We start from the raw sequence: 25,984 nt of genomic DNA, 5'->3' as shown, positions 1-25,984 counted from the left end.
GCCAGCAGCGCTGCAGGAAGCTTTCTAAGAGCCGAAGAGATGCTTCCTCTGTGCCTTACTTCCCTCCTCCCTGTCCTGAGCCAATGCCAGCTCAACGGGTGTTCTGGGCTCCAGCCCGGCCACCAGCACACAGAAGAACAGCTGGGAAGAGGCGGGGGAGAGAGCGAGGTTCATGAGTGATCCCAGTGCCAGTGCACTGTCTTCCAGATGTTTGTGGCCATGATTTTAACAACCTGAAGTCTGAGCCAATAAATCCCAAGGTCTAACCAGAGTTACGGCCTGCATCCCCGTTCACACCCGTCGAGAAGTCTTCCATCCTTCGGAGGAGGAAGAGGATGACAGCTGACAAAGCAGCGCTTCCCTCTGAGGAATAGCAGGCACCCTCGTGTGCAGGCATTCTGAACAAGAGGACATAAACACGTCAGCGGGGGAATTTATGCAGGTAACTCAGTAGTGCGGTCTCCATCGATGCATGATAAAACCAGAGACGGCGAAAATAAACTCCAAAGGCTGGGGATTTTTTTTTGGAAATAGAAACTACGGTTTGTTGATAATAAAACAATTACAGCCCCTGCCAAAACCAAAAAAAGTTAACAAGAGATTTGATTTGAAGATGAAAGTCAGAGGGAAACTATTTGGACTTAGCTTAAAAATATCTCCTCTCCATTTCCCTAGCTAGCATGTAGTCAAAAAGGGCCTTTGACAGTCGCTGGAAAAAATTCACACAGAAATACGCTAGTGACTCAATAACGACGACACTGACGCACTTCCATTTTTTAAGGTCTGCTTTAAAAAAAAAAAACAGTGCCATTTCATTTAAAATTTCTCATTGCTAAGAAAGTGTTCTTCATTTTTAGTGTTTCTTATTTTTGAATAATGTTTTATTTTTGTTCATTTTCTCTGCTACCAACTCTTTTTTTAAAGGATATGATTGATGTTTATATTTTTTAACAGATGTAGAGCACCTGTCAAGGGAAGCAGTGGATGGAGGAAAAGAAGAGGCCAGCCCTCCTAGGTCCTGAGTGGAGGCTGAGGTTACTGGGGAAGCGCTCCCCGAAAGGCCCCTCATGGTTTTGTGCAAGCTTGGGCGAGAAACCATTGAAAAAGCTACAAATAGGCCAAATCCGGTTTGGCTCAGTGGATAGAGCGTTGGCTTAGGGACTGAAAGGTCCCAGGTTCGATTCCGGTCAAGGGCATGTACCTTGGTTGCGGGCATATCCCCAGTAGGGGGTGTGCAAGAGGCAGCTGATCGATGACTCTCTCTCATCGATGTTTCTAACTCTCTATCTCCCTTCCTCTCTGTAAAAAATCAATAAAAAATATATTTAAAAAAATAAATGTTAAAAGAAAAAGCTACAAATAGGCTACATATGTTTAAGAAAGTAGAGACAAGCGTGATGAGAAAAACTATAAACCCACAGATTTAGGAAGCTCAATAAAACCCAAGTAGAAGAAAGTTGAAGAAAACTCTACCATGGTACAGCATAATCAAATTGCTAAAGGCCACTACGAAAGAGAAACATGTTTCAGGAGTGAGGAGAGGATAAAATGACAATAGATTTCTTCTCAGAAACGAAGCAAGTCAAAAGTCAATGAAGCAATGTATTTAACTCTCTGAAACAAAACAAAACAACAACAACAAAAAAAACAAAACAAAAAAGCTCTCATCCTATTGTTCTATACCCAGCAAAAATATCTTTGAAACCTAACGGCAAAAAACTTTTTTCCCCCCTGACAGATAAAAGCTGAGTGACTTCATTAGCACAAGGCCAGAGCTAAAAGTCTATTAAAAGTAGTTCTTCAGGGAGAAGGAAAATACCAGAAGGAAGCTTGGGTCTACATAGGAATGGAGCACCAAAAATAATAAATAGGTGAGTACATAGAGAACTTTTTCTCATTTAAAATTCTTTCAAGGAGACAAATCCACATTATAGCTGGAGATTTCAACACCCTTCTGTCAATACTTGATAAAAGGAGTAGAACATAAAATTATTAGGGATGTAAAATACTTGAAAAGACAACTTGAGAATACGATCAGTCAACTCCACCCAACTTGGTAGTACACACTTTTTTTTTTTTTCAAGCGCACTTAGAACATTTACCAAGATAGAGCATCTGCTGGGTTTCAATAAATTTAAGAAGATTTAAATCAGACAAAGTATGTTTCCCGACCTCAACAAAATTAAATTAGAAATAAGTAACAGCCAAAACAAGTTTGGCTCAGTGGATAGAGCGTCGGTCTGAGGACTGAAAGGTCCCAGGTTCAATTCTGGTCAAGGGCATGTACATTGGTTGTGGACACATCCCCAGTAGGGGGTGTGCAAGAGGCAGCTGATCAATGTTTCTCTCTCATCGATGTTTCTAGCTCTCTATCCCTCTCCCATTCTCTCTGTAAAAAAAAAAAAAAATCAATAAAATATATTTTTAAAAGAAAAGAAATAACAGAAAGATATCTTGAACACCCTCAACGTCAAAGAAATCAGAAGGAAATTAGGAAATAATTTGAACTAAATGAAAACGAAAACAAAGCATATCAACATCCGTGGTATTCAGTGAAAGCAGTGTATATATACTACAAGGAAATGAATAGTGTTGAATGATTTTATTGAGAAAAAAGGATTAAGTTTTTATTTAAAACTTTAAAAAGTTCCCTTGCTGGGAGAAAAAAGAGGGTCAGGAATTCCAGGTCTGTCTTGGGTGGCGTCCTGCTAACCCTGGGCTCCTGGGCTCCTGGCATTGAGAGGTGGCTGCCCTGGGGACATGAAAAGGATTGTCACCAGGGGCTGCAGCTTGGAAGCCAGAGGTGGATGGAGCCACTGGGCTGAATAGAACAGATGAGCAAGATGCCTCTTCCACCCCATGGTCCCTGAGGAATTCCTAGTTGTGGGTCTAACCCGTCACCCTTCAGCTCTAGGGAAACTGCCAGAAGGTGGCAGTGTTGAGTCGGAATCATTCAGTCAGCTTGCCAAGCCAAGGTGCTCAAGAACTTACCACCTACCGTGTGTAAGGCATTGGGCTAGGCCAGTGGTTGGCAAACTGTGGCTGGCGAGCCACATGCGGCTCTTTGGCTCCTTGAGTGTGGCTCTTCCACAAAACACCACATGCGGGCGCGCACGTACAGTGCGACTGAAACTTCGTGGCCCATGCGCAGAAGTGGGTTTTCAGCCAGGGCGAGTCTATTTTGAAGAAGTGATTCTAACGCCGAGCCACACTCAAGGGGCCAAAGAGCCGCATGTGGCTCGAGAGCCACGGTTTGCCAACCACGGGGCTAGGCAGTCACTATCCCGCTGGCAGGTGTTACCACTCTGTTTTACAAAGAGAGGAAGCGAAAAACCAGAGAAGGACTCGAACTCCAAACACACTGCCGTGTCCACAGCGCTGCGCTGGGCTCCATTGAGTATTGCATTAAGTTTGTTTGTTTGTTTGTTTGTTTTTCTAAAAACTTTAAGAACCGCAACTGTGCATACCCAAAGCAATCAGGGTTCAAGGCGTTTCCCCGAGCCCATGCCCCTGCCAGTCGGTAGCTGCTCAGAGCACAAGCCAGCAGCGCCGAAGGATGTGGCCTCCTCCGATAGGAATTCAAGGCACACAGCTCGTGACCTGAACGTCAAGTCCTTGAAGCAAATGCATACAGCGAGTTCCTGTGCACCCGGCCCTGAACCAGGACCTGGGCCCCCAAATGACGGAGACACCCCGTCTGTCCTGCACGCAGCTCAGCCCAGGCATGGACGCGCAGACGATCTTCAGAAACAGGAAGCTAGAAGAAGTGTCTGAATTAAGTACCAGCACAATAAAATGACAAGACTTAGGACAGGGTAATGTTGCTGGAAGGTCTAAGGGCCCGGATGGAGAAACTAACTAGAGGACAGAGACATGGTCAGAGCCACAGCAGGTTCAGGCAGGGGGCAAGGCGGGGCGGGACTCTGGAAGCTGCCCTGGGCCAGGAGGAGGAAACCAGGGGAGACAGCAGCACTCCCCCATCCTTCCTCACGTGCCACCCGCTCTCTCCTCCCGCCCAGGCTGCCCCGGTTTCACCGGGACGGATAAAGCTGTTAAGTAGGGGCGAGTGGCAGCGGGGCTTAACCTGGACCCTGGCACCCCGCGCAGGCCCAGGCTGGTCTGTGTGATCTTCGCAGCCGGAGAGAAGCCTGGCGTTTTCATTGCTGGGGAGCTGAGCACAGAGGGCCTGAGGAAAGGAAACTCACGTAGGGGAACGCACCCTCCTCGCCAGCTGTTTGTAAGGAAGAAACAGTCTCTGTGTTGCCGGTGGCTAACCTTCCTGAAGACTAAAAACAGAGGCCCGTAGGCAAGCTGTCTCCGGGTGACAGATGGGCTGGCAGGGACAGGCTGAGGATGTGTCCTGCCGGCAGCTGGAGGCGGATGGCTCATGGAACAAGTTAAGGGAGCAGGGCAGTAAAAATGTTAAATATTATTAATTGCACTCCGCTGTTCCCTCTCGGGGAACATCGGAATTCTGGCATATCACTCGGATGTCCCCTCTCAGGGGACATTGCAGTTTATTAGTGATTACGGGGAATTGAGTTAATTCAACGCACGTTTCCGCCGGAAGGTAGCGTCGAGTAGCTGGTAGCCAATGTCCAGAACGGTTCGGAGTGCAAAGGGTTAAACATCCCCAGGACACGTGTCTTGAGCCTGGCCCCGGCCCGCCAGAGCAGCCTCTCCCCCCTAACCCCCCTGAGTTCCAGGCCTGCGGGAACCTGCGGCTGCCCCGGGCCTCCTGCTAGCACAGCGGAACCCAGAGGGCTGCAGGCCTGAGGTCTGGGGGTGCCCCTGGGCCCCTGCAGGGTGCTTCCGAGGCTGGAGGTGGGGAGCGGGAGGCGCAGAGGCCCTGGAGTCAGGCTGACCGGAAAACGTGAGTATCCTACGCTGCTGCTATGTGACCGTTACAAGATGTGGGTGTCTCGCAGCTTTCAAGGTTTAGACAACCTCAATTTTTCAGTCATGCAACTTCGCCGAGCAAAAAAGAAAAAAAAAAAGGGACCAAAAGGCCCATGGTCCCCTCATTTGTTTATCAAATCTGTTACAGGAGAAACCATGCTTACACTAGAGACAAGTGTCTGTTCACGGTTGTACGTTAATATTTGCAGCAGCGTGCGTCTGACCACACATTAAACAATATTCAAGTTGCCGGGTCATAAGAGTTAACGAGCAACAGGAGCTGCATGGCCTTGGGCAGCACGCTGAGCCTCTCCTTTGCCCATCTGCAGAATGGGCAGCATCATAACTCTGCTCGGCGGGCTTATGGGGGTCCGAGGAGATCATATTTGCATAACACTTGGTGCTGGCAGCCCCCAGTAAATGCTCCCGTCCTCCGGTCAGCATCACCAGCTGGCAAAGCCATCACGTTAGAGATCCCCCAAGTGCGGCTGTCCCTGGGCCAACATGTGGCCAGCGGAAACGTTAGTTCCGGCTCCGCTGGGCGCCCCAGGGCCAGCTGCAGGCTGTGGGCAGAGGCACCGCCTCCCGGTGAAATCCATGGGGCTCCGCGGAGAGCAGTTCTGTGGGAAGCCGGTGGGAAGGGAGCGGACATGGCAAGGACATCACCTCCTTTTGCAGCAGAGGCCAGCCAGTCAGAGAAGCTGGCACCCCTGCTCCGTGCCTGGGGCCCACGGGCAGCTTTCCTCAGAGCTCACATCCCCGCCCCCCACCTGGGCTTTCGGAGCGGCTCCTGGAGGGGAAGGGCCCGAGCATCTGCAAGCCGCCCAGGCGGTTTTCAGCCGGTCCTCAGGCGACACTAAGTCACGGTGCTACGCATGGCAGAGACGAGACGCCAGATGCTGCCACACGCCTGTGCCCTGCCACCGTCCCCTCCAGGACACAGCCTCCCCACCACCAAGGACAGGGGTGGAGATGGGGGTGGTGTAGGAAGTGGTGTGCAGCACGTTGCACCAACCTCTGACCTCTCCCCAGGGCTGACGCCCACCCTGAAAACACGAATGTCACCCAGACTCCTCTCAACGCTTCCTCCAGCTCCCCCTCCCCACCATCCCCCCAATCTCACCGACTGAGGCCAGGCCCTGCAGAGGCAGGCAACTTACATCACCCCTAACCCAAAGTGCCCGCCCCCACTCACTGTCTCCTTGATCACTGTCCACTGTCCACCCATGACAAGCCATCTTTCCCATCCGCATGTCGGCTCACCGTGTCCTCTCGGACTCCCCTCTTCCAGCCCCCGCTGGATTTATTCAGGAAACGTTGCCATTTCCCCGCCTTAGCCATCCTGATGAAAACCACTTCCCCCGGAGCACCAGCTAAAGGGCTGCTGTTGAATGGACGGCTCTCCAGGTTTTAGGGAATGGCCAGGAGAATGAGAAAGCATCGCGGGCAGGCGGGGGGAGAGCATCAGTGAGCAGGAAGCCCCTCTGCTGGGAGGCCAGGATGAGCGGAGCTCTCTGCCCAGGAGAGAAGGGAGAGGCCGGTCCTCTGGGGGGGGTGGGGGGGGGAGAACAGATGGAAAAGGGAGAGGAGAGGAAGTGATGGGTTCAAATGCTCCAAGATGGGACCCCTCCTGAGACGTCTCCTCCCCCCCTCCCCACAGCCTTCAGCAGAGCTTAGCACAAGTGGGGTTTCTATGAAAATCGGTGAATAGCTCGGGAGTTTTATTTGGATTGATAGGAAGTGAAGCAGACATGGAGAAGGGACCTAAGGAGACATAAGAGCCCCTCTTCCTGGTCCCTTGGAAGAAGTCCCCTCAGGAGAAGAGAAGAGGGGGGAGGGCCGTGTGCTCGCGGGGCTGGAACCCGGGGAGGGCCTCGCAGCCCCAGGCGCCTGTGGGCTCAGGAGCCGTTTTCTCTGTGTCGATGCTGTTGCACCCGGACCGGCATTGACCGGCGCCTCGGGCTGGGAACCTAACACCCGTTTATAGTTTTCTCTGTGGAAAATGCAAACAACAGCCCTGTGAGAACCTGTTAGCACACAGCCTGCACCTGCGCTGCCAGGGCCGAGTGTGCAAAGCAGGAAGCTGGGGTGTGATGGCGGCCACAGGGCAGCCCCGGCACCCATGGTTCCAGGGGTGCTTGGACGGGGGGCAACCCTGCTTTTCCCGGGAGCAGCTCAGGGCCCCCCTGGTTCCACCCGCTGTTTACAAGCCGCCTTCCTGTGTGCTCAGACGGTGTCGGGGCTGCTTTGCAGCTGTGTGGGGACACCCACCCTCAGCCCCCGGGAGCATGTTCCCCTGTGAACGCGGTACGATGTGTATCTCTTTGCCTTGAGACAACCATCTCTCTTTTATCAACACATCTAAGCACCAACGGTTGATCTATTTTGTCCTTTGCTTTGATATAAACTGGAATGGGCTCACACATATAGCTCCTTTATCACCAATAGTTCATTCTCTCTCTCTCTCTTTCTCTCCCTCCCTCCCTCCCTCAGACTCTTTAAACACTGCAAACGGAATGAAGCAATTTAAAGTTCCATTTTTGTTTCACTCCCCAGCATTTTAGACTATTGAAAATTTGAAACCTCCAACTTCCCATTCTTCACTTTCCCTGTATCCTGGGAACATGGCCCCAGCCCCAGCAGGCTGCCCTTGACTGCTGAAGGCCCTCCCAGCCAGCCACGATTCATCATCACCTCCGTGTTCAATGAGTGCCAACTGGCGGCCCGATCTCTCGGCATCACACTTGATTCATATGTCGCCTTGGGCCCACAGAGGACAGGCAGGCAGGCAGGAGAGAAATGGGTGCTTGTTACACATTTACTATGAACCCGGTGCTACGCCAGCCACAGTCACACGTGTTATCTTCCCTTTTATTCCTTACATCAGCCCAAACCGTAGGTCTCAGTAAGTTCATTGTATAGACCCGTGGTCGGCAAACCGCGGCTCGCGAGCCACATGCGGCTCTTTGGCCCCTTGAGTGTGGCTCTTCCACAAAATACCACGGCCTAGGGGAGTCTATTTTGAAGAAGTGGCATTAGAAGGAGTTTAAGTTTAAAACATGTGGCTCTCAAAAGAAATTTTAATCATTGTGCTGTTGATATTTGGCTCTGTGGACGAATGAGTTTGCCGACCACTGGTCGAGATGAAGAAAGGAGCAGAGAGGTTCAATAGCCAAATAAAAGGAAGACCAGGCCGAAACCAGTTTGGCTCAGTGGATAGAGCATCGGCCTGCGGACTGCAGGGTCCCGGGTTCAATTCTGGTCAAGGGCATGTAGTACGTTGGTTGCGGGCATTCCCAGTGGGGGGTGTGAAAGAGGCAGCTGATCGATGATTCTCTCTCATTGATTTCATTGATGTTTCTAGCTCTCTATCCCTCTCTATTCCTCTCTGTAAAAAAAATCAATAAAATATATTGAAAAAAAAAAAAAAAAGGAAGACCGGGAACGTTACCCCAGGTGTGTCTGACCCTCAAGCCTGAGCTCTTTGCAAGCAGGGGCAGTGGGCTTCAGGAAGACGCTGCCTCAAAATAGGAGTGAGGGGTGAGGGTGGAGGTGGGGGGGTGCACACAGAGCTGTCCAGCTGCTGGGTCAGCAGGCAGGTCTAGGCTGAGTGCCAAGGAACGTGCTATGACCGATGCCAATGCCAACCCAAGGAGGACTGAGGGCAGGAGTGAAACATGTCCCATGAGTCCTGGCTTGGGGGGGGGGGTGGCAGGGCGAGCCCATGCTAGGGCACAGGAGTGATGTGCAGTTCACCCAGGTCCCAGCGGCGCAGGAGGCGGAGAACTGGGCAGGGGGGGGGGGGTGTGGAGGGGGGACTGGCCCCACGGCAGCAGGGGTTGCCGAGAGAGCCATGCATCTGGGGAAGGGCTTGAGCGACAGCCTCATGGAGGATGGAGAGACAGGCTGGACCACAACCCAGGCACACGTGGCTATTGCCAAACCACACATCAAGTGACCCTTCGGCACCGACGTCCCCTCGGAGAGAGGTCTCTCGTGAGGTCACCGGCTCTCTCTCTCATCATTAACTTGGGTTAAGGATGTTTAGGAGCTCGGGTTTTTTAAATTTTCGGTGTTTTTACCCCCGAGTTTCCCCTCCCCCCCCTCCCCCCCTGCCCCGAGACATAAATGTTTTCCCATGTTGCCACACAGTCGGTATTATTATCATTTTAATGGCTCTGTCGTTCACATTCCCGGAATGGACGGGCCTTCCCGTCCTAAAACCTGGAAATCTGAACTAAGAAACATTTCCTTTTTTTTTTTTAATGAAGAAAATCATACATTAGGATGTTTATTGCAAAATTATTTATAGCAGCAAAAATAATAACCCCAAACCGGAAACAGTGTTAATGTCCGGCAATGAGAGGATGGTTTAGTAAATCAGAGCTCAATGCAATTATACAACCATCAAACGATAATTACACAGGCTCTGTAGCAACGTGAAGAAACATTTATGCCTAATGGGGGGGGGGGGGAAGCACAAAATAAAATTGCGTTTCTGTCTGCAGTGATGTCAAATAAGGGGTGCCTCGGGGGAGAAAAGGTGGCCGAAGGAAATAAGAAACGACAACCTCTGCTAGGGTGTCCGGGTGCTAAGGAATCGCTCTCAGGAAATGTATTTTGATGCTGACACCTACGTTAACAATAACTAAAAAGCGAGTTAGAAAGGAAAGTGAGCGGCAGAGATCATTTGCTAGGCAAGCAAACAAGCGTGTCTTCCTCGAGGGTGGGAAGCAGGGCTGCTTGCTTCTCTCTGCTGCTTTGTCATCTGCACGCCCAGGGCTGGGCCCCAGGCAGAGCTGGACTGGCTCCCAGACCCAGTGATGGGGAGGTGGGGCGGGAGGGGGGGCGTGAGGGGGGTGGTCGGGCCGAGCCTCGCCTGCACTCCTGGCAGGAAATGTTCCATGAATACCAAGTTCAGTGCTGCTTCTGTATCTCTCCTTTCCAAATGCGTTCCTGAGCACCTAGCCACGTGCTGTTATTCTTGTATGCATGCTGCCCCCAAACCCCATGCATCTGCCGGGAGCATGCCCGCCTTCTCAGGTCCATTCTTACCCAGGCTTCAGAAAAAAAAAAACCCTGAGGTAGGCAGGGCTGCTAGGATTGCGTCCATTTTTCAGATGGGGAAAACTGAGATCGAATACAAACTGCAAACTCTAGCCCAGGACATTCAACAACAAGGTTGATGAGCGTTGGGAGACTGGAGGGCTGAGTCCCGGAGGCCTCAATTGCATACAGAAGGGGCCTGTGGCTCTGTTAGCGGCTGAGCCCGGAGCTGAGAGCTGGGAAGGGTCCCGGGGAAACCCCTCTGTGGTTGGACCTGTGCTGGCCTGGCCTGCACTTCGGGGGCCTGGGTCCCTGTGTCCCCGCGCCCCAGCTGTGCGGAGCCCCAGCGGCCTGCAGCTCCAGGCGGGCCGCACACGCCGCCCCCCACGCCGGCCACTCCTGCCACGGGCAGCCTTTCTGAGCTGCGGGTGCCACGTCCCTGTGGAGGCGGTGGCGTGCCCGGGGCCTGCAGAGGGTCCGAAATCCTGGGAACGGAGCCCGGGCCAGGCTGGCCAGCACCTCGTTAGGAGGCCCAGAGGTGGGTGGGAGCCGTTGAGGAACAACATTGTTTATTTTTCTATTTTTAAACACGGCCGAGGTCTCTGGGGGCGCAGATGAAGTTATCGGGAAAGACGTGAGTGGAAGGGAGCCGGGGCCAGCAGGCCGGGAAGCGCCCCAGGGACCAGGACCTTGCGAAGCTGAGATGGTTGTTTGTCTTGTGCTCAGAGAGCCCGGGGCTGGGGCCAGGTTGTGGACGAGCATGTCCCCGGGGCCTCTGCAGCCTGTTCCCTCGGTGCCCGAGGGAGTCGGGGTGTGAGCAATAGTATCCGTGACCCCATCCTCATGTGCATGGGGGAGGGGGGGAGGCGGCACCCCCTCTGGAAGGGAGCCCAGGGTCACCTCTCACTTCGGCCACGTGAACGCTTCCCAGACCCTCCGTTTCCTCCTCGGGCCCCGGGGCCGGCCATTCTGGCCTCGAGTCCCCGGCCCCTCTCCCCGGGGGGGGGGGGGGGGGGGGGGCAATGGACGCCGTGTGCATCTGGGGGGCTGGGACACCCGTCTCACCGAATCCTGGCTCCGCCCTGGAAAAGGGGTTGTCACTCATCCCTCCTTAAGGGTAAGGAAGGCGAAGCCGGAGGAGGTGGGTGACCTCCCCGCAGCATCAGCCCCAGGCCCCCCTGATTCAGAGCCCACTCTCCTCCCACAACCACGCTGCCTCTCAGGTGCTCCGGGCAGGGGTGACGCAGCGCTCTCGGGAGCTTCCGGAGAAATCATGACTCGGGCAGGATCAACCGAAGGGCTGCTCGGGCCTGGCCGGGCGAGCAAGGCCTCCAGGGAAGTGAGAAGCAAGGAGAGCTGGGCGTGTGGCCCGTGGTCCTGGTCTGATTCTGGTCCTTACCGGCACCAGCTGGGTGACTGGGCAGCTCACTCATTCACTCCAGGCCTGAATGTTCCCTCCGTGAACCAATGCCCATCACAGAGCCACTTCCCAAGCCCCATACAAACGAAAACTCCTCTCCCGTTCCTGCCCCAGACAGCAGTGAGAAGTGTGGGTTGAACCAACTGCAACAGACAAAAAGCGGGGAGTCCCTATGCTTCGCCCCCTCCCGGAGGCCCCGCACACAGGCAGCCGCTGCGGGTACAGACCCTCCCACCCAGGAGGCACTGGAGGAGGGGCTGCCCTCGGCCATCCCTGCAGACTCCCTCCACCCCCATCACCCCAGCTCAGAACCGCAGGGCCTCTGTGCCTTGCCCTGGGGTCCACCTAGAAGGTTGGGCCCAGAAAAAGGAAGGAATTGGCCCAAGAGCACTCAGCCAGAAGCCGGTGTGTGTGTGTGTGTGTGTGTGTGTGTGTGTGTAGAGGGGGAGGAGCTAAAACTAGAACCCAGAGCTCTTCCCCACCGCCCAGGCTCTCCTGACTGTCTGGGAGGCACGACACACCTGAGCGATGGGGAAACTGAGGCCCAAGAAGAGCAGGGATGTGCCCGAGGCCGCTGGGTCCGTGGCGCAGCCCAGGCGGGAGGCCAGACCCCAGGTCTCTGCTGCTGGCGGCTCAGCCCAGAGCAGAGACTGCGTCCTACATCCCCGAGCTTTTTCTAAAACCAACCACTTCTTAATGCTTTGGCTGAATGTCTAAATAAGGATTTTTGCCAATTCTGAGCCCCGCTAACTGATGAAGTTGTCAGAAAAAAGATCTAATGATGCTTGAAAATGCAGGGAGTGAGCCAGCTGCCAAATTGCCCTCCCAGCTCTGACTCTGCGTCAAGGAATCGGGGGACCCTCCCCCGGGGGGGCGGGAGGGGGGGGGCTGGAGGTGGAGGCGCGGCCGCCTGTTGTCAGCTGTGTGAGGTGGATGAGCTGCTTAACCCCTTTGATCCTCCGCTCCCCAGCTGGGAACGAGGACAGTGACTCCCTCCTCAGTGGGCCTCTTGGAGGATGAAATGAGATGATGTGTGTGTGACACGTCAGCACAGTGCCAGGCACAGCACAGATGCAAGGCAGCCCGGGAGGGTGGGACAGCTACTTAACTGCCGGATGGACTGAGGTGGCTGTGCCTGCAGCCCCCAGTGAGTGAGCGGAAGCCGCCAGCTCCATTTGGGGAAGGGCTGGGTCAGCCCCCATATTTTGGAGGGAGGGGGCAGCGTGCGTCTCAGATGGGATGGAGAGTTGAGTGTGACCTCAGGCCCCGCCCTTTGTTCTCTCCTCTTTCCCCGTGGAGCATTTGTCCCACTCAGGAGTGGGGCCTGGCTTGGAGATTTGGGAATGAGACGATTCCCAGGCCTGGCACAGGAGCCCGAGAGGCTGGCTCTGAGAGGGGCCCTCCCGAAATGAGCTGGACTGAAGTACAGGCCACCCCAAGACACGAGAGACACACATACGTGATCTGTCTCTAGGGCTCAGGTGAGTGTTCCAGCTAAAGATGGGAAAAGTCATTTCCCCTCCATCACCAACGGTCCTGGCCATTTCTCTCTTTTGTTTTCCTCCTCTCTTGTACACATGTACATGTACACAGATGTAGACACATGTCGCCTGCTTGTAGACGGAGAAGAACGAACAGGTCTTGGGTACACATGTATTTTTGCGATTCTGGGGCTTTGCGCAGAACTGTTGACTCAGAGACTCAGTTTCCTCGTCTGTCTACGGGGAAACATCACTGAGCTCTAGAGACCTGCCACAGGGAGCACATGAGGAGCGTGGACAGAGTCTGCAACCAAGAAGCACATGACTAATGGCCGTGGCCATTTGGGGCTGGAAAGCAGAATTGCTGTAACCATGAAATCCGCTTCTATTTTTAGCACACCAGGGAGCGTATCCAAGGGTGAGGGAGGGGCCCAGACAGTGGCCTAAATACAGCGTGAGGATTATCCCGGGGTCCAGCTGGCCTCGTCCGGGCTGCAGGTAACCAAACCTACCCCTCCAGGCGGGCTGCCTCCCCTGCGTGCTCCATTCTACCACCGACTGAATGCAGGGCGCTCATGGGGGCGGGGAGGTGCCTGTTGGGAGTGGGCAGGCCAGCTCCTCCCCAGGGAGCAAACCTCAGCGTGTCCTCAGGATGTGGTGGGGGTGGGGCCTGCAGAGGGGGGCCTGGGCTCCATCTCGGCTCAGCCTGTGAGGGGCCCTGGGACCTTGTGTGATCTGGTCCCACCTTGTGCCTCAGTTTCTTCATCTATAAAGGCCTGTCCGCTCTTGGGAGGTGCAACCTGGCCAAGAAAAAGCTCTGACAAAATCGATTTAAAAACAAACAAACCACAGACAGATGCCTGGAGTCCAAGAACTGCCCCTCCTCTCCCTCCCCCCACCTTTCCCACACACTCTTCTCAGGGGGAGAGGGGTGCCATCGGCCATGGAGAAGGGGCTCAGGAGCCCCAAGGCCACCAGGACCCCTCCCAGCCCAGGACTCTGCAAGAGGAAGCAGGGCGGCCATGTGTAATAACAGAGTTTTCACTGGACAGATTGCTTACCCCCCTGACCCTCTGCTTCCCCAGCTGTCAACGCGGATAATAACTCAGCCGGCGAGGGCTGCCGGGAGTGAGCGTAGGTGCCGGGTGGCCAAGCACTGGCCTGGCCTGGCCCGGCCTTGGGACACCACTAGGGAGGTCCTTCTGGGGCCTTCGGGGAGGGGTGCTGTTCCCAGGCCTGGGAGCTGCGAGTGAGAGCACAGAGAAAGGCTGGGGCAGCTGCTGTCTGTGAGGAAGGGCCTGCAGTGGCAGCATGAGGAGAGGGTGCTTTGGAGTGTCCCCCCCGCACACCAAGGATGCAGGAGTGATTCCCCGGTGAAGGTGGCAGGTTGGGCACTTTCCTGACACCCAGGAAAACGGAAGGAAGGGGCGATAGAGGCTTGACACACAGAAGCAGGAGGACGGAGGGAAACAGATGAGCGAGCAGTGACCGACACGGCAGGCGGCATAGAGCAGGCCCCGGAGCCTGCACTGGGAAAGCGGGGTGTCAACCTGCCCCCATCCCAGCATCCTCCCTCTAAAGGCTCTGGAACGGAAAGCACTGGGTCTCACTGGAAAGGGAGGTCGGCTAACGGGAGGACAGATGGAACTTCTTGAAAGGCAGCCGGGGCCCTCGACCTCCCCCTGCTCGACACTGTGGGGTGACGGCCCCCCTCCAGTCCCTGCAGAAGATGGGGGTGCTGTTCTCTGAGATGAATGAAACAGAAGCTTCCTGCGCTGGGGGCGGCAGCCACCAGTGAGAACTGGAAATTAAATTAATTTGTTTAATATATTTAAGTCTGAGACCCCACCAGCCCGCTTTCCCGACTCAGCTCCACGTACTGGCCTCCAGCACTTCACTCCTGCTTACTCTGGGGTTCTCAAGAAATGGCCCCGTCAGCTCACCCTCCAGCACAGCCCTGGTCCATAAACCCCACCCAAGGATTTGAGCTTTGAAACAGCTTCTCAGCAACCACCTCCTCCCCTCACTCTAATGATGAGCAGACAATGACCAGCTCTCCAAGGCAGGCCTCTGGCGGGAGCAACAAGACCCACAGCAACTAGTGGGGAAAGTACCTGGTGGAAAAGATCAGAGAAAGCACAGCCTCCAGGAGACAGGGGGAGGATACTATTTATTTTATTTTATTTTATTTTATTTTATTTTATTTTATTTTAAGAATAAACAGAGAATAAATTTGAGCTCTTGGAAGTCAAAAGCATGATGGCAGAAGTGGAAAACTAAATTAGCGTTGGGGATCAAGCTGAGGGAAGTTCGCAGGAAGAAGAGCCAAAGAGGAAGCTGGCAGGCAGCTGAGAAATGAGAAGTGAAGGACCACCCCAGCATGAGCGACACCAGGAGCGACTCCAGAAAGAGAGGATGGAGGAAGCAGAGGGGAGGCGTCATCAAGGAAAGAGTTCACAGAAATGTCCTTGGACTGAGGACAGTTCCCACATGGGTCCGCTGTGTGCCCAGTAGATGGAGGAAAGGACCCACACTCACTCACACTGTTGTAATTTCAAAAGCAAAGAGCATACATGTTTCGGCGGGCGAAGGGAGGGGGAACAGGTCACACACGAGAAGAATCAGAAAACCTTTTAACGACAGTGAAGCTAAAATGTACTAGAATGATGCTTTCCAAATTCTGGCATTGGGAGGAAAAAAATTATGTCCAACCTGTAATTCAATCCCCTCTCAGCTATGTAAGGTGGGGAAGCATTTCCCTCCATGCACCTTCACCAGGAAGCTACTACAGGATGTGCTCCACCCAAACAAGGGAGGAGACAGACTGAGGGGAACCCGGGGAATGGTAGATCCAAGGGAGATGCAATGTGCAAGCTCCCAGCAGCCCCGATCTCCCAGGAGACCCCGAGATCTTCCCACAGGTCCTGCCACCCACAGCTCTGGGCCCGGAAATTAGATACCCCGTCACACCACACCACGACGCATCGTGTTTACAGAAAGCAAGATCGTTATTTACCAGAACAGAAACACTGAGCTAATTCGCTTTTAAATACACCAAGTAGAGCAGCACACAGAGAGAAAACAGAAGGCTTCTGAGTGGAACAGGCAGGGCCTTAGCCGCAGGGTTTCCCATCACCCGCTGCTGCCCAGGCCGCTCTCCCCTGCTCTCCACTGATGGGCAGACCCTTCCCAGTATTACCCACCCTCCTTATCCACAAATGAAGCCAGGTTAAGAAAACAGGACCTTCCCGGACCCCTGGAGCTCCCTGGGGCCCATTCTCCAGGCCTTTTCCAGAGATGTGTTCTGGGCAGGGTGAGTCATGAGCTCCCGGCCTCAGGGCCTCGGAGAGCACAGGGACACTTGAGCCCCCACCTCCCAGCAAGCCTCTCGTTGCCCGTTGTGGGAGGCAAGTTTTCTGCTTTTTTCCAGGATTAGAAAGGCACAGAGGGAAATTTTAGGCCTAGATCTAAACCCCCAAAAGTTAATCTGAGGACCAGGAATGGTCAGCGACAAAGTTCTCGACAGCCAGGAACAAAGAGGGGAAAAATGAAGACAAATAGGGATGTGTATGGAAAGTACTGTGCTTGCTTCTGGGATTAGATCCTTCTTACGTTTCTGTTCTAAAATGAACATTGGAAAAAAAATAAAATAAAAGTAAAAGGATGGTGATTGTGGTTGACATATTTTTAATGTCCTTACTTGGCAAAATAGGAAAGTTTGACATCTCTAGCTAGTCCTTCAAAAAAAAAAAAAAAAAAAAAGTGGTTAGAAGGGGTCCAATTCCCAGTCAAGGGCATGTACCTGGGTCACAAGTTTGGTCCCCAACCCTGGTTGGGATGTGTGCAGGAGGCAACCAATCAACGTGTCTCTCTCACACATCAATGTTTCTCTCTCTCTCTCTCTCTCTCTCTCTCTCTCTCTCCTCCTTTTTCTTTCTACCTCCCTTCTACTCACTCTAGAAAGCAATGGAAAAAGTATCCTCTGGTGAAGATTAACAAAATAAACAAAATAAAACAAAACAAAACAGAAATGGGGTGGGTGAGAGGGAATTTCATTGTCTCTGATGGCCCAAAGTCTGGGACACAGTGTGGTAGATGACACAAAAGAAAGTAAGACCAAGCCCCAGACTAGGTCCAAGTCCAGAACCAGTCCAGGAGGGTGAGGAGGGCACCTGAAGATACCTAAGTGTGGGCTGTAACACCCCCCGATGCTTAGCTGGCCCCACTTGGTGCCCTTCAGTGACAGGGAGCTCATTCCTTCAGTGCACAGTTCTGATGATGCTTTCCTGTGCCGACAAGGAACTGCATCCTTACATCCAGGTGTAGTACGGGGGTGGGTGTGGGGGGCGTGGAGGGGGTATCCTCTTCAAGGACAGCCTTTCACCCGCAGGAAAACAGGCTCCATGTGGCACCCTCCCCCCCGGTGGTCTTTGGTTGGGGTCTATTTGCTCCCCCAGCCCCAGTCACTCTTCTTGTGAAGTGACTTGCCTAAGACCTCATGGCTAGCAGGTGAGTTCGAACCCAACTCTTCTGCTCCCAGCCCAGTGCCCTGCCCCCTAGTTCTAGATGTGGCAATGGCTGTGTTCCCAATTCATGAGATGGTTCTGGCTGCTCAGAACCAGTTGGCAAAGCAACAAAGAAACAACAAAAAAATTTTTTTTATAGAAGAAGTCAATGTGGTCGCCATAAGCACACCTGCACAGAAAAGGGCATGGACAGAGGCAGGGTTCAGTGGCCATGGCAGTCCCACTTTGGGGTGGGCTGCCAGATGATGTTTACTGTGTTTTTCCTTTTCCTGTTTTCCAGTTTTTGTTTTCCCAATGACCTTGTTTCTATTTGTATGACAACATAAAACCATAACCATGCAGAAAGATGAAATAAGAGAAGTAAAATTAAAGTCATTTCTTTCAAAGATCCCATCTCACTTCCTGGCCGCTTTCCAATGAATAAGCTCTTGGGGGCTGGTGCTCCAGAGATGGCCTCGGATCCCGCCCCCTGTGGGCGTGGCCTGCCCAAGACCCGCCCTCCACAACTTTCCATCCCTGGACTTTACTGCAGCCTGACATTCCTTCTGTATCACCCCCGCTGCCAAATGGTGACCCCACAGGCAAGCAGCCTTGGGGGTCAGATAGCCCTGGGCAAGTCATTTCCCTCTCGGCCTCCTCGCTTTTCCCATGGGTAAAGCCAGGGTGGAGAGCATTTGACAGGGATTAGACTGGGTGACTTCTAACTTTCTTTCCAGCTTAATATTGAAATATCCTGGGACTGTCCGGGGACATAGCCTTGCCTCTCGGGACTGCCCCCGGGTCCCTGAGTGGTGAGTTTAGGTCTGAGAGAAGTCCCAGCCATTGCACACAAGTGTGTTTGAGCATGTGTGTGTGTGCACATGTGCATGTGGGGGTGTTGGGGTGTGTATGTGAGTAGGAGGTACCAGAGGGACAGGCTCCCTGTTCTGTAACTGGCACAGGCACATCATCCAGTGTCTCACCTTTTTGAGGCTCCTGCTCCTTCTCTCTCCAAAACCCCACCCATCCACCCGCCACCCCGCCACCCTGCCACTCCGCCACACCCCTTCTCATTCCTTTGTCTTCTCTGTTCCCATCTGAGTCAAGCCCCAGCTCTGTTCTTTCTCTGTCTCTGACCTAGAACAAGACCTGTCGCTCTGAAGCCCTTGTTACATGTGTGCCCCCAGCCCCCCGCCACACACACACACACACACACACACACTCACACGTGGTCTCTCCTCCCAGGGCACCATCCCCCAGGCCCCCGGCCCTCTCCCAAGAGGTGCCCATGGCTCCCAGAGTCCACCTTGGTCCAGACAGAAATGAAGATCGGTTCTATTGCACAGTGACAGAGTCAGAGCATCTTTTCCGCCGAGATCTGAATGAAAAGTCTGGAAGCCCGATAGCACCATGATTTGTAACCTGACGTGGCCTCTCTGTGCATTGAGCAGACTTTTAATTAAAATCTCAGGAGGGATGAGAGCCCTTCGATTGTGCACCTCGGGCTCCAGGTGGAAAGACAAGGTCTTTGCACAACAAGGACAAAGGCTCAAGGATGGTCCCTAAAAGGCTGGGGGTTGGGGGTTCCCTGTCAGCTCAGGCGAGCACTTGCAGGAAACCTTAAGAAATGGACGGCAGCCACACCCACCACAGTGAGGAGACTGAGACCAGCCCTTTCAGCCCCTCAGCAGATCCCGGTGGCCCCACCCCCATCACCCCCACCGCTGGACTCACTCTCAGGGCTGGCAGGGCGCTGACCTGGTCCGTGGTCAGGGTCGCCTCCTTGTAGGACTTCCCAGGGGGGCAGAGCTTCAGGAAGGTGTCGTGGATGCTGAGAAGAGAGACGTGACGGGCTGGGGAGCAGAGACCAGCAAGCCCCTGCCCTCCGCCGTGCTCTTCGGAGGTAAGGGACTCAGGATTGATTGACACAGAAAAGGTGGTGATAAATCATTCACCCTTCCAGAAACATCCTTGAGGCTCCAGTGCACAGAGCACACCTGGCGTGGGATGGGTGAGGGGAGATATCCCCCAGGAAAGCACGGGGGGGGGGGGGAGGACTGAAGGACAGCAAGGAGGAGAGGAGCCGTCTGTAAGGGGAGGGGGTGAGCTGTCCGCCCAGCCCAAAGGAGTATCATCACGGCGATGGTTAGAGTTGCAGGTGGGAGGCAATCGTAAAATGCAAGCTGACTTTCAGTCAATGTTACGAACATTGAAGATTGAAGCTTTCTCTGAGGCCATGGGCCCATCTGGCTGGTGCCCAGGGCAGCCGGCTCCTGCGGTCCTCACCCAGGTTCCCCCTCGGAGTGCCTGCCGCATGCTGCCTTCTCTTGGGGACACTTTTCCTGGACCCTGCACGACTGTCTCACCAAAACAGGCCCATTACCTCTTGTTTACAGATGATGACACTGAGGCTAAGGAGCTAAAATAACTTGCCTTAGCCTCAGTGTCATCTGAGTGAGAGCCAGAGCTATAGACAGCCGGCCCTTACCCCAGAGAAGGGGAGTGTCAGGGCGGCTGAGGGAGACTGTAGGAACCTCTCTACCCCTGAAACCCTTTTCTCCTGTACCAAGCTCCATGCTGGGTGCCCTCCAGCACATGATCTCATTGAGTCTTCCGAGCAACCCCTGGGAGAGACATAGGAGTGATCAGTCCTATAGACGGGTAAACTGAGGCACAGAGCGTTTAGGGGTGTGCCCAAGGTCAGATAGCTCGCAAGAGAGAGAGGGAGGTCTGAACCCTAAACCTGGTTCTTCTGGCTGCGCCGCCCACCCCTCCAGTGTTCTTCCCCGTGCGGGGAGAGATGGGAGCCCCGCCCCACTGGAGAGCCCTGGGGAGGGAGTGCGTGAGGAGGGCCCTGCCAGGACTCGTTGCCTCCCCGGGCTGCGGGGTGGGAAGGCTGCCCGCACATGAATCGTGGCTGTGTCTCAGCTGCCACAGAATGCCCTCCTCCTCCAAATATGGATCTGCCAGCTCTAAGTGGAGCTCTGAATTAATCACTAATGGACTCAAAGTCAAAGTCATTTAAAAAACTCACACGCTCAGCCTGCCAGGAGCCCAGCCGGGCAGGCAGGCGGTGGCTCCCGCACACCTCGCCCAGCCGCGGGAGGGGCTGTCTGAGCCGGGCACCAACTCCACCGCGCACACTCGGGGGGCCGTGAGCCAGCCATGTCCCCACAAGGCCTCAGTTTCCCCCGAGTGATGCCCTCGCCCCGGCTCCTCCAGGTCAGATGTTCTGTGGCTGTTTCCGTACCTCTCTCCGCTCCCCTCTTGCCTCTGAGGCCCTGAATTTAGTGGTTTTCAACTGGGTCCCTTGTTAGAATCATGGAGCGGGCCAGGAGATTTCCGTTCAAGGCCGGCGTGGGGCCCAGGCTCCTACAGGTTCTATAATCTTCCTTCCGTGCTGCCGTGGTGCAGGCCGGACAGAGAACACGGCGCCTCTGGGCCCGCCCTGGCTCGGTGGCCTGGGCCGTGCGGTCAGCAGGCTCTGCCCACGGGACAGCCTGCAGGTATTTTATAAATAGCCCTATCTGTGGCCTGGAGGCTTTTAGTCCCGTGACCGGCTACTTCCAGGCCGTGTGCTTTGGGCAAATCCTTTCTCTGAGCCAGTCCCCTCATTTGCCAAAAGGGGATGATAACACCATGAAAATAGCAATGACCTCATGCTCGACACGGACCCTGGTGCCTGTCACGGGTTGCACCATCTCATTGTCCTGATAACGGACCTTGCTCTCAGGTCACCTTTGTTTTGGACGTGTGGAAACTGAGGCTCAGCAGAGGTGAGACACTCACCCGCAGTCACACAGCCAGGAAGTGATGGCTGAGCCTCGGACCCAGGCCTCTAAGCAAGCCTGTCACCACTCCACCTGCTGACCTGGTGTTCCAGGAAACCCAGGAGCTAAGGGCCAGGACAGGGCCTGGAGCCCGGGAAGTCTCCATTTCGCTGGCTGGACATTTATTCTATGGGTGAATTCTCCCCTATTGGATAAGCTCTTTGCGCATGAATGTTGGTTGTAACATTATTTGTAAAGCTGAAAGCCATAAATAACATAAGTGTGTTACATTACAGCAGGTTGGTAAAATGAATTACGGTTCTTCAGAAGGAAGGAATGCTCCGTAGTCATTAAAAAAGAAAGAGGCAGCCCTAGCCGGCTTGGCTCAGTGGATAGAGAGTCAACCTGCGTACTGAAGGGTCCCAGGTTCGATTCCAGCCAAGGGCATATGCCTGGGTTGCACATGCCTGGGTTTTGGGCTTGATCCCCAGTTAGGGGGAGGGGGGCGTGCAGAAGGCAGCTGATCAACGATTCTCTCTCATCATTGATGTTTCTACCTCTTTCTTCTTCTCCCTTCCTCTCTGAAATCAATAAAGAAATATTTTTTAAAAAATAAAAAAAGAGACAGATCTCTGTGCTTTAAGCAAAACCAGCCAAGATGAAAACTTTATAAAAAAGGGTCCAGAACAGTGTGAACGCTACCCTATAAATGAGGAATTGCTGCAGTATGAATGGGAGACCCTTTTTGACGGGGGTTACCTTTGGGGAAAAGACCTGGAGAAATGGGGGGATGGGGAGGGAGAGACATCTACTTTTTTATGCAGGGCTTTCGATGCTATCGAATTCTCTAGCCCTGCTCACACGTTACATTTTAAAATTAGATTTTATTTTTGCTCAAGAGTTACTTTTTAGCAAAGCTCAATAGGGAGAGTAGGATGTGAGTCATTTGGAGTTCTGTCATATTTTTTTTTTCTATATTTAAAAAAATGAGTGAATTTTAAGTTTCAAAGGAAAATTATATTGCCCCGTGACTGGCCCTGTCTCCATAGCTCCCTGTGTCCCGGCCATGCCAAGGGCCTGGGAGGCTGGTGCTTGTGGCAAAGGCATCGACTGCATGGGACTCGAGGTGGGAAGTGGCTTTCAGTCCAGGCGTCATGGCGGGGAGCGCGAGTCCACGCGGAGACAATGAGGGGAGAGGGCCCCAGGCGTGAGGGTCTGAAAGTGGCCTCCTCCCTCCAGCCTCGCCCACCCCAGGCCTCAGAGAGGTCATGCATCCATCTCACACACGTTCGTTGAGCACCTGGCTTGGGCTGTGCACTCCCCCCTCCCTCATGCCTTCCATCCCTTGCCATCCCGTGAGGGGATGTGGTGATGGGTGGCTTTGGGGCCAGAAACCTGCCGAGAGCAGGGACCAGTGTTCACCATTACACTCCAGGGCGGCACAGCGTCTGTCACACACCAGGCCCTGAAGGGAGGCTGGGGAGGGCGTGGGAGCCATGAAAGATGCAGTTAGCGCATCAAGGTTACTGGACCAGTGACGTCCAAACGGGCTTCAGACCTACTCCCTGAGTCCTTCCCCTTTTCTCCATCATCCCAGGGGCGGGCTGTCCGCCTCTGTGATTCTGTGAAGACACCCTGCCACGGGTCCCCAGCAGCCTGGAGCCTGACATTCCCCTCACCTCCAGTGAGGCCTGGGCATCCCAACCCCACCCTGGGGGCTGGGTCCGAGTCTGCCTGCTCTGGGCACCCTCATCTCCAGGGCCCTGTGGCTCCGAGCAGGGACCACCCTCGGGCCAGGGCAAGGTCCCAGCCTAGAGGTGGAGGTGAAAGGAGGTGGATCTACTCACCTCAGGATCTCATTTCTGGTCAGGAAGGTCAGCGCCTACAACAAACCATAGAGAGGTGACCTGCCCTCTCCGTCCAGCCCTGCCCTGGCCTCCCGAGGAGTGGGGAGCTCTGGGGGGCTGGGGTGGAATAGCGTATGCTCTCATCCCACAGGCAGAAATGGAGGCACCTGGCCCTCAGCAGTGGATGCCTGAGGGGGTGGCCGAGGAGGGAACAGTGCCCTTCCCCCGCCCCTGTCTCTGATGGACTTGGGAAGGAGTGTGTGGGCTCAGACCTGGAGAGGGAATCAGAGACAAGACGGAAGCTGGGCTGTGGAGCAGGAAACAGGTGGGGAGAAGGACTGGACTAGACTTCAGCAAAGGCCAGGGCCACCGCTATCTGACTGGTAGACTCTAGAGTCTAAGCTTCAGGTCAGAGTCTTCCCGCTTGCCCCACCTGCCTTAGGAAGCTCCCACCTCTGCCCAGAGTCTCAGCCTGACCTACCCACCTGGTACTCTTCCAGGTCCTCCCAGTGCATCTGGTACCTCAAACACTGTCCCATGCCAGCCACGCCTTTCTCTGCCGGAGCAGAACCTTTGCCCCCAGGGCTCACCCATGTGACCAGGTGACCTGGTTGCCATAGTTGCCACACATTCCACCTTCTGCCCATTCTGCCGGAGCTTCTGGGCGGGCAGAGAAATGGGTTCTTCTGGTTCCCAGGGCTAATGGACACCTGCCCTATGCCACACACAGAGAGGCAGCTGCCCGGGAGCAGGGTGCATGCCAGTCTGCTGGCTCGGGAGTCACGCTGCCTGGCTGTGAAGCCCAAATCCGCTCATGCTAACAAGACATGTGACTTTGATCCAGTGACTCAAGCTCTCCGAGTCTTAGTCTCCTCACCTATAAAGCAGAGTGATAACATGGCACGTTGTGAGGATGATTTGAGTGAATACAGGCAGCAATGGCAGGCACAGAGGTGCTCAATAGATGTTCGCTGTTAGGCTCCTGCCACAATAACAACCATTGCTCCCAGGTCACCCTTTTTTGTACGTGTGGAAACTGAGGCTCAGCGGAGGTGAGCCTCTCACCCACAGTCACACAGTGAGAAAGTGACCGCTGAGCCTCGGACCCAAGCACTTTGCCAAATGCGGGGATGCAAAAATGAGGATGCATAGACCCTGACCTCAGGAGTGGCCCAAAGAGACCCAAAGGGGCATTCCACCCCCTCTGTCAGGGCCCAGTCAGGGTCCGGGAAGGATCCCTGCAGGAGCAGAGGGTCCATTCAAATTAGGATCCTTTGGAGAGGGTCTAAAAGGGGAACTTGATGGAACTCTTCAAAAGGCAAGGTAGGGTGGAGACAAACCACCCAGGCGAGGGCAGAATCCTGGGCTACTGAACATAGAGTTGCTCCAGTCCTGGCCCAACACACAAGGATCAGCACCCCAGCATGGCTCGCTCCCCTTCTTTCCCTGCAGGAATGAAGGGCGGGAGTTAACCTGGGAAGCCAGACAAGTCCAGCTCAGCGTCAGTGCCACAGGCCAGGAGGGCTTCCCACAGCCACCCCCTCTGCCTCCGGGCGGCCTGCACGCCCACCTGTGGCTCTCCTGGTTCTACCAGGTCCTTCCACACACTCTCCTCCGTGAACATCCCAAGGCCTTTCTGTTGCAGCTAACACGTCCCTGGGCATCAGCTTCTTTTCTTTTGTTCCGTTTTCTCCACCTGTCCTTCCCTGGAAGGAGCCAGGCAGAGGAACCCAGGGGCCGTCAGTCCCGTGTTGACCTGGCAGACACAGGGGAAGCACCTGCAGTGTGCTGGGAACCTGGTCCGGCCCTGGGGAGAAATGAGGACTGTGGTCTCAGCCTTCAAGAAATGGACACTTCACACACACCACACAAAGACACACACCACACACACCACACACACACCCACACCACTCACACCACACACACACCACACACACACACACACACACACCACCACACACACACCACACACACACCACACACACCACACACACACACACACCACACACACACACACACCACCACACACACACCACACACACACCACACACACACCACACACACACACACACACCACACACACACACACACCACACCATACACACACACACACCACACATATACACACACACACCACACCACACACACACACATACACCACCACACACACACCACCACCACCACACACCACATACACACACATATACACCACATACACACACACACCACACACACACACACACACACCACACACACACACCACATACACACACACACCACACACACACACACCACACCACATACACACACACACACCACATATACACACACACACCACACCACACACACACACACCACACACACACACACACACACGCACACGCACGGGAGCGCGTGTCAAGGGAGATTGAGCAGATGCCATCAGAGGCTTAATAGTACAGGGCTGGCTGCATCCCTGTGGGCAAGTCATACAACTACGCTAAGCCTCAGTTCCTTCACCTATAAAGTGGGAATAACAAATCCTCACTTTATAAGACTCATGCAAGGATAAAATGAGATGTTATAATATTTATTTAGCTCTTAGGTACAAGGTGCCAGGCACATAACGAGTTCTCCATAGAGGGTACGCCATATTGTTACTCTTTACAGCTGAGAAAGGGCAGGATTGTAGCAGGCAAAGTCAGCGGTCAAATCCCACCTGCTGCTAAGCCCTTGGAACGTCCGCCATCATTTACTGGGCCGCTTCCCTCTGCCAGCGATGCCCACGTAAGCTGCCTCCTGCCATGCACGCCGAGGGCTCTGAGGTCCGCAGGGTACCGCTCCTTTACTCTGGGAAGGCAAGCTGGCGAGGTTCTGTGATGCTGTGGGAACCCTCAGGCAAGTGGGCACGGGAGGATTCAAGCCTGAATGGCAGGTGCAGGCCTGGGGGTGCCCACAGCGTGGGTGGGAGCCAGGTGAGCTGTGGGTGACACCCCCAAGGGCTGCTTCCTACTCAAGTCTCACTCGGTCCTCCTGT

The 25,984-nt window shown here is 54.3% G+C and overlaps 1 protein-coding gene across 1 annotated transcript in view; it reads right to left on the bottom strand.

Annotated features, from left to right (window-relative positions):
* The window catches only part of CIB4 (calcium and integrin binding family member 4), a 34,629-nt gene extending 11,122 nt beyond the window's left edge, over positions 1-23,507 (bottom strand). The window contains exons 1-3 of the mRNA XM_036436144.2: positions 23,454-23,507; positions 22,969-23,003; positions 19,086-19,182 (exon numbers count right to left, since the gene is read on the bottom strand). Coding sequence (XP_036292037.1) covers positions 19,086-19,182; positions 22,969-23,003; positions 23,454-23,507 — 186 coding nt within the window. The remainder of the gene's footprint in view (positions 1-19,085; positions 19,183-22,968; positions 23,004-23,453) is intronic.
* Between the last annotated feature and the right edge of the window lie 2,477 nt (positions 23,508-25,984).

The sequence above is a fragment of the Pipistrellus kuhlii genome, unplaced genomic scaffold, assembly GCF_014108245.1.
Source record: "Pipistrellus kuhlii isolate mPipKuh1 unplaced genomic scaffold, mPipKuh1.p scaffold_m20_p_13, whole genome shotgun sequence".
Lineage (NCBI taxonomy): Eukaryota > Metazoa > Chordata > Mammalia > Chiroptera > Vespertilionidae > Pipistrellus > Pipistrellus kuhlii.
Note: the sequence above shows the minus strand (reverse complement) of the source record. Positions and strands in the feature narration are given on the sequence as shown.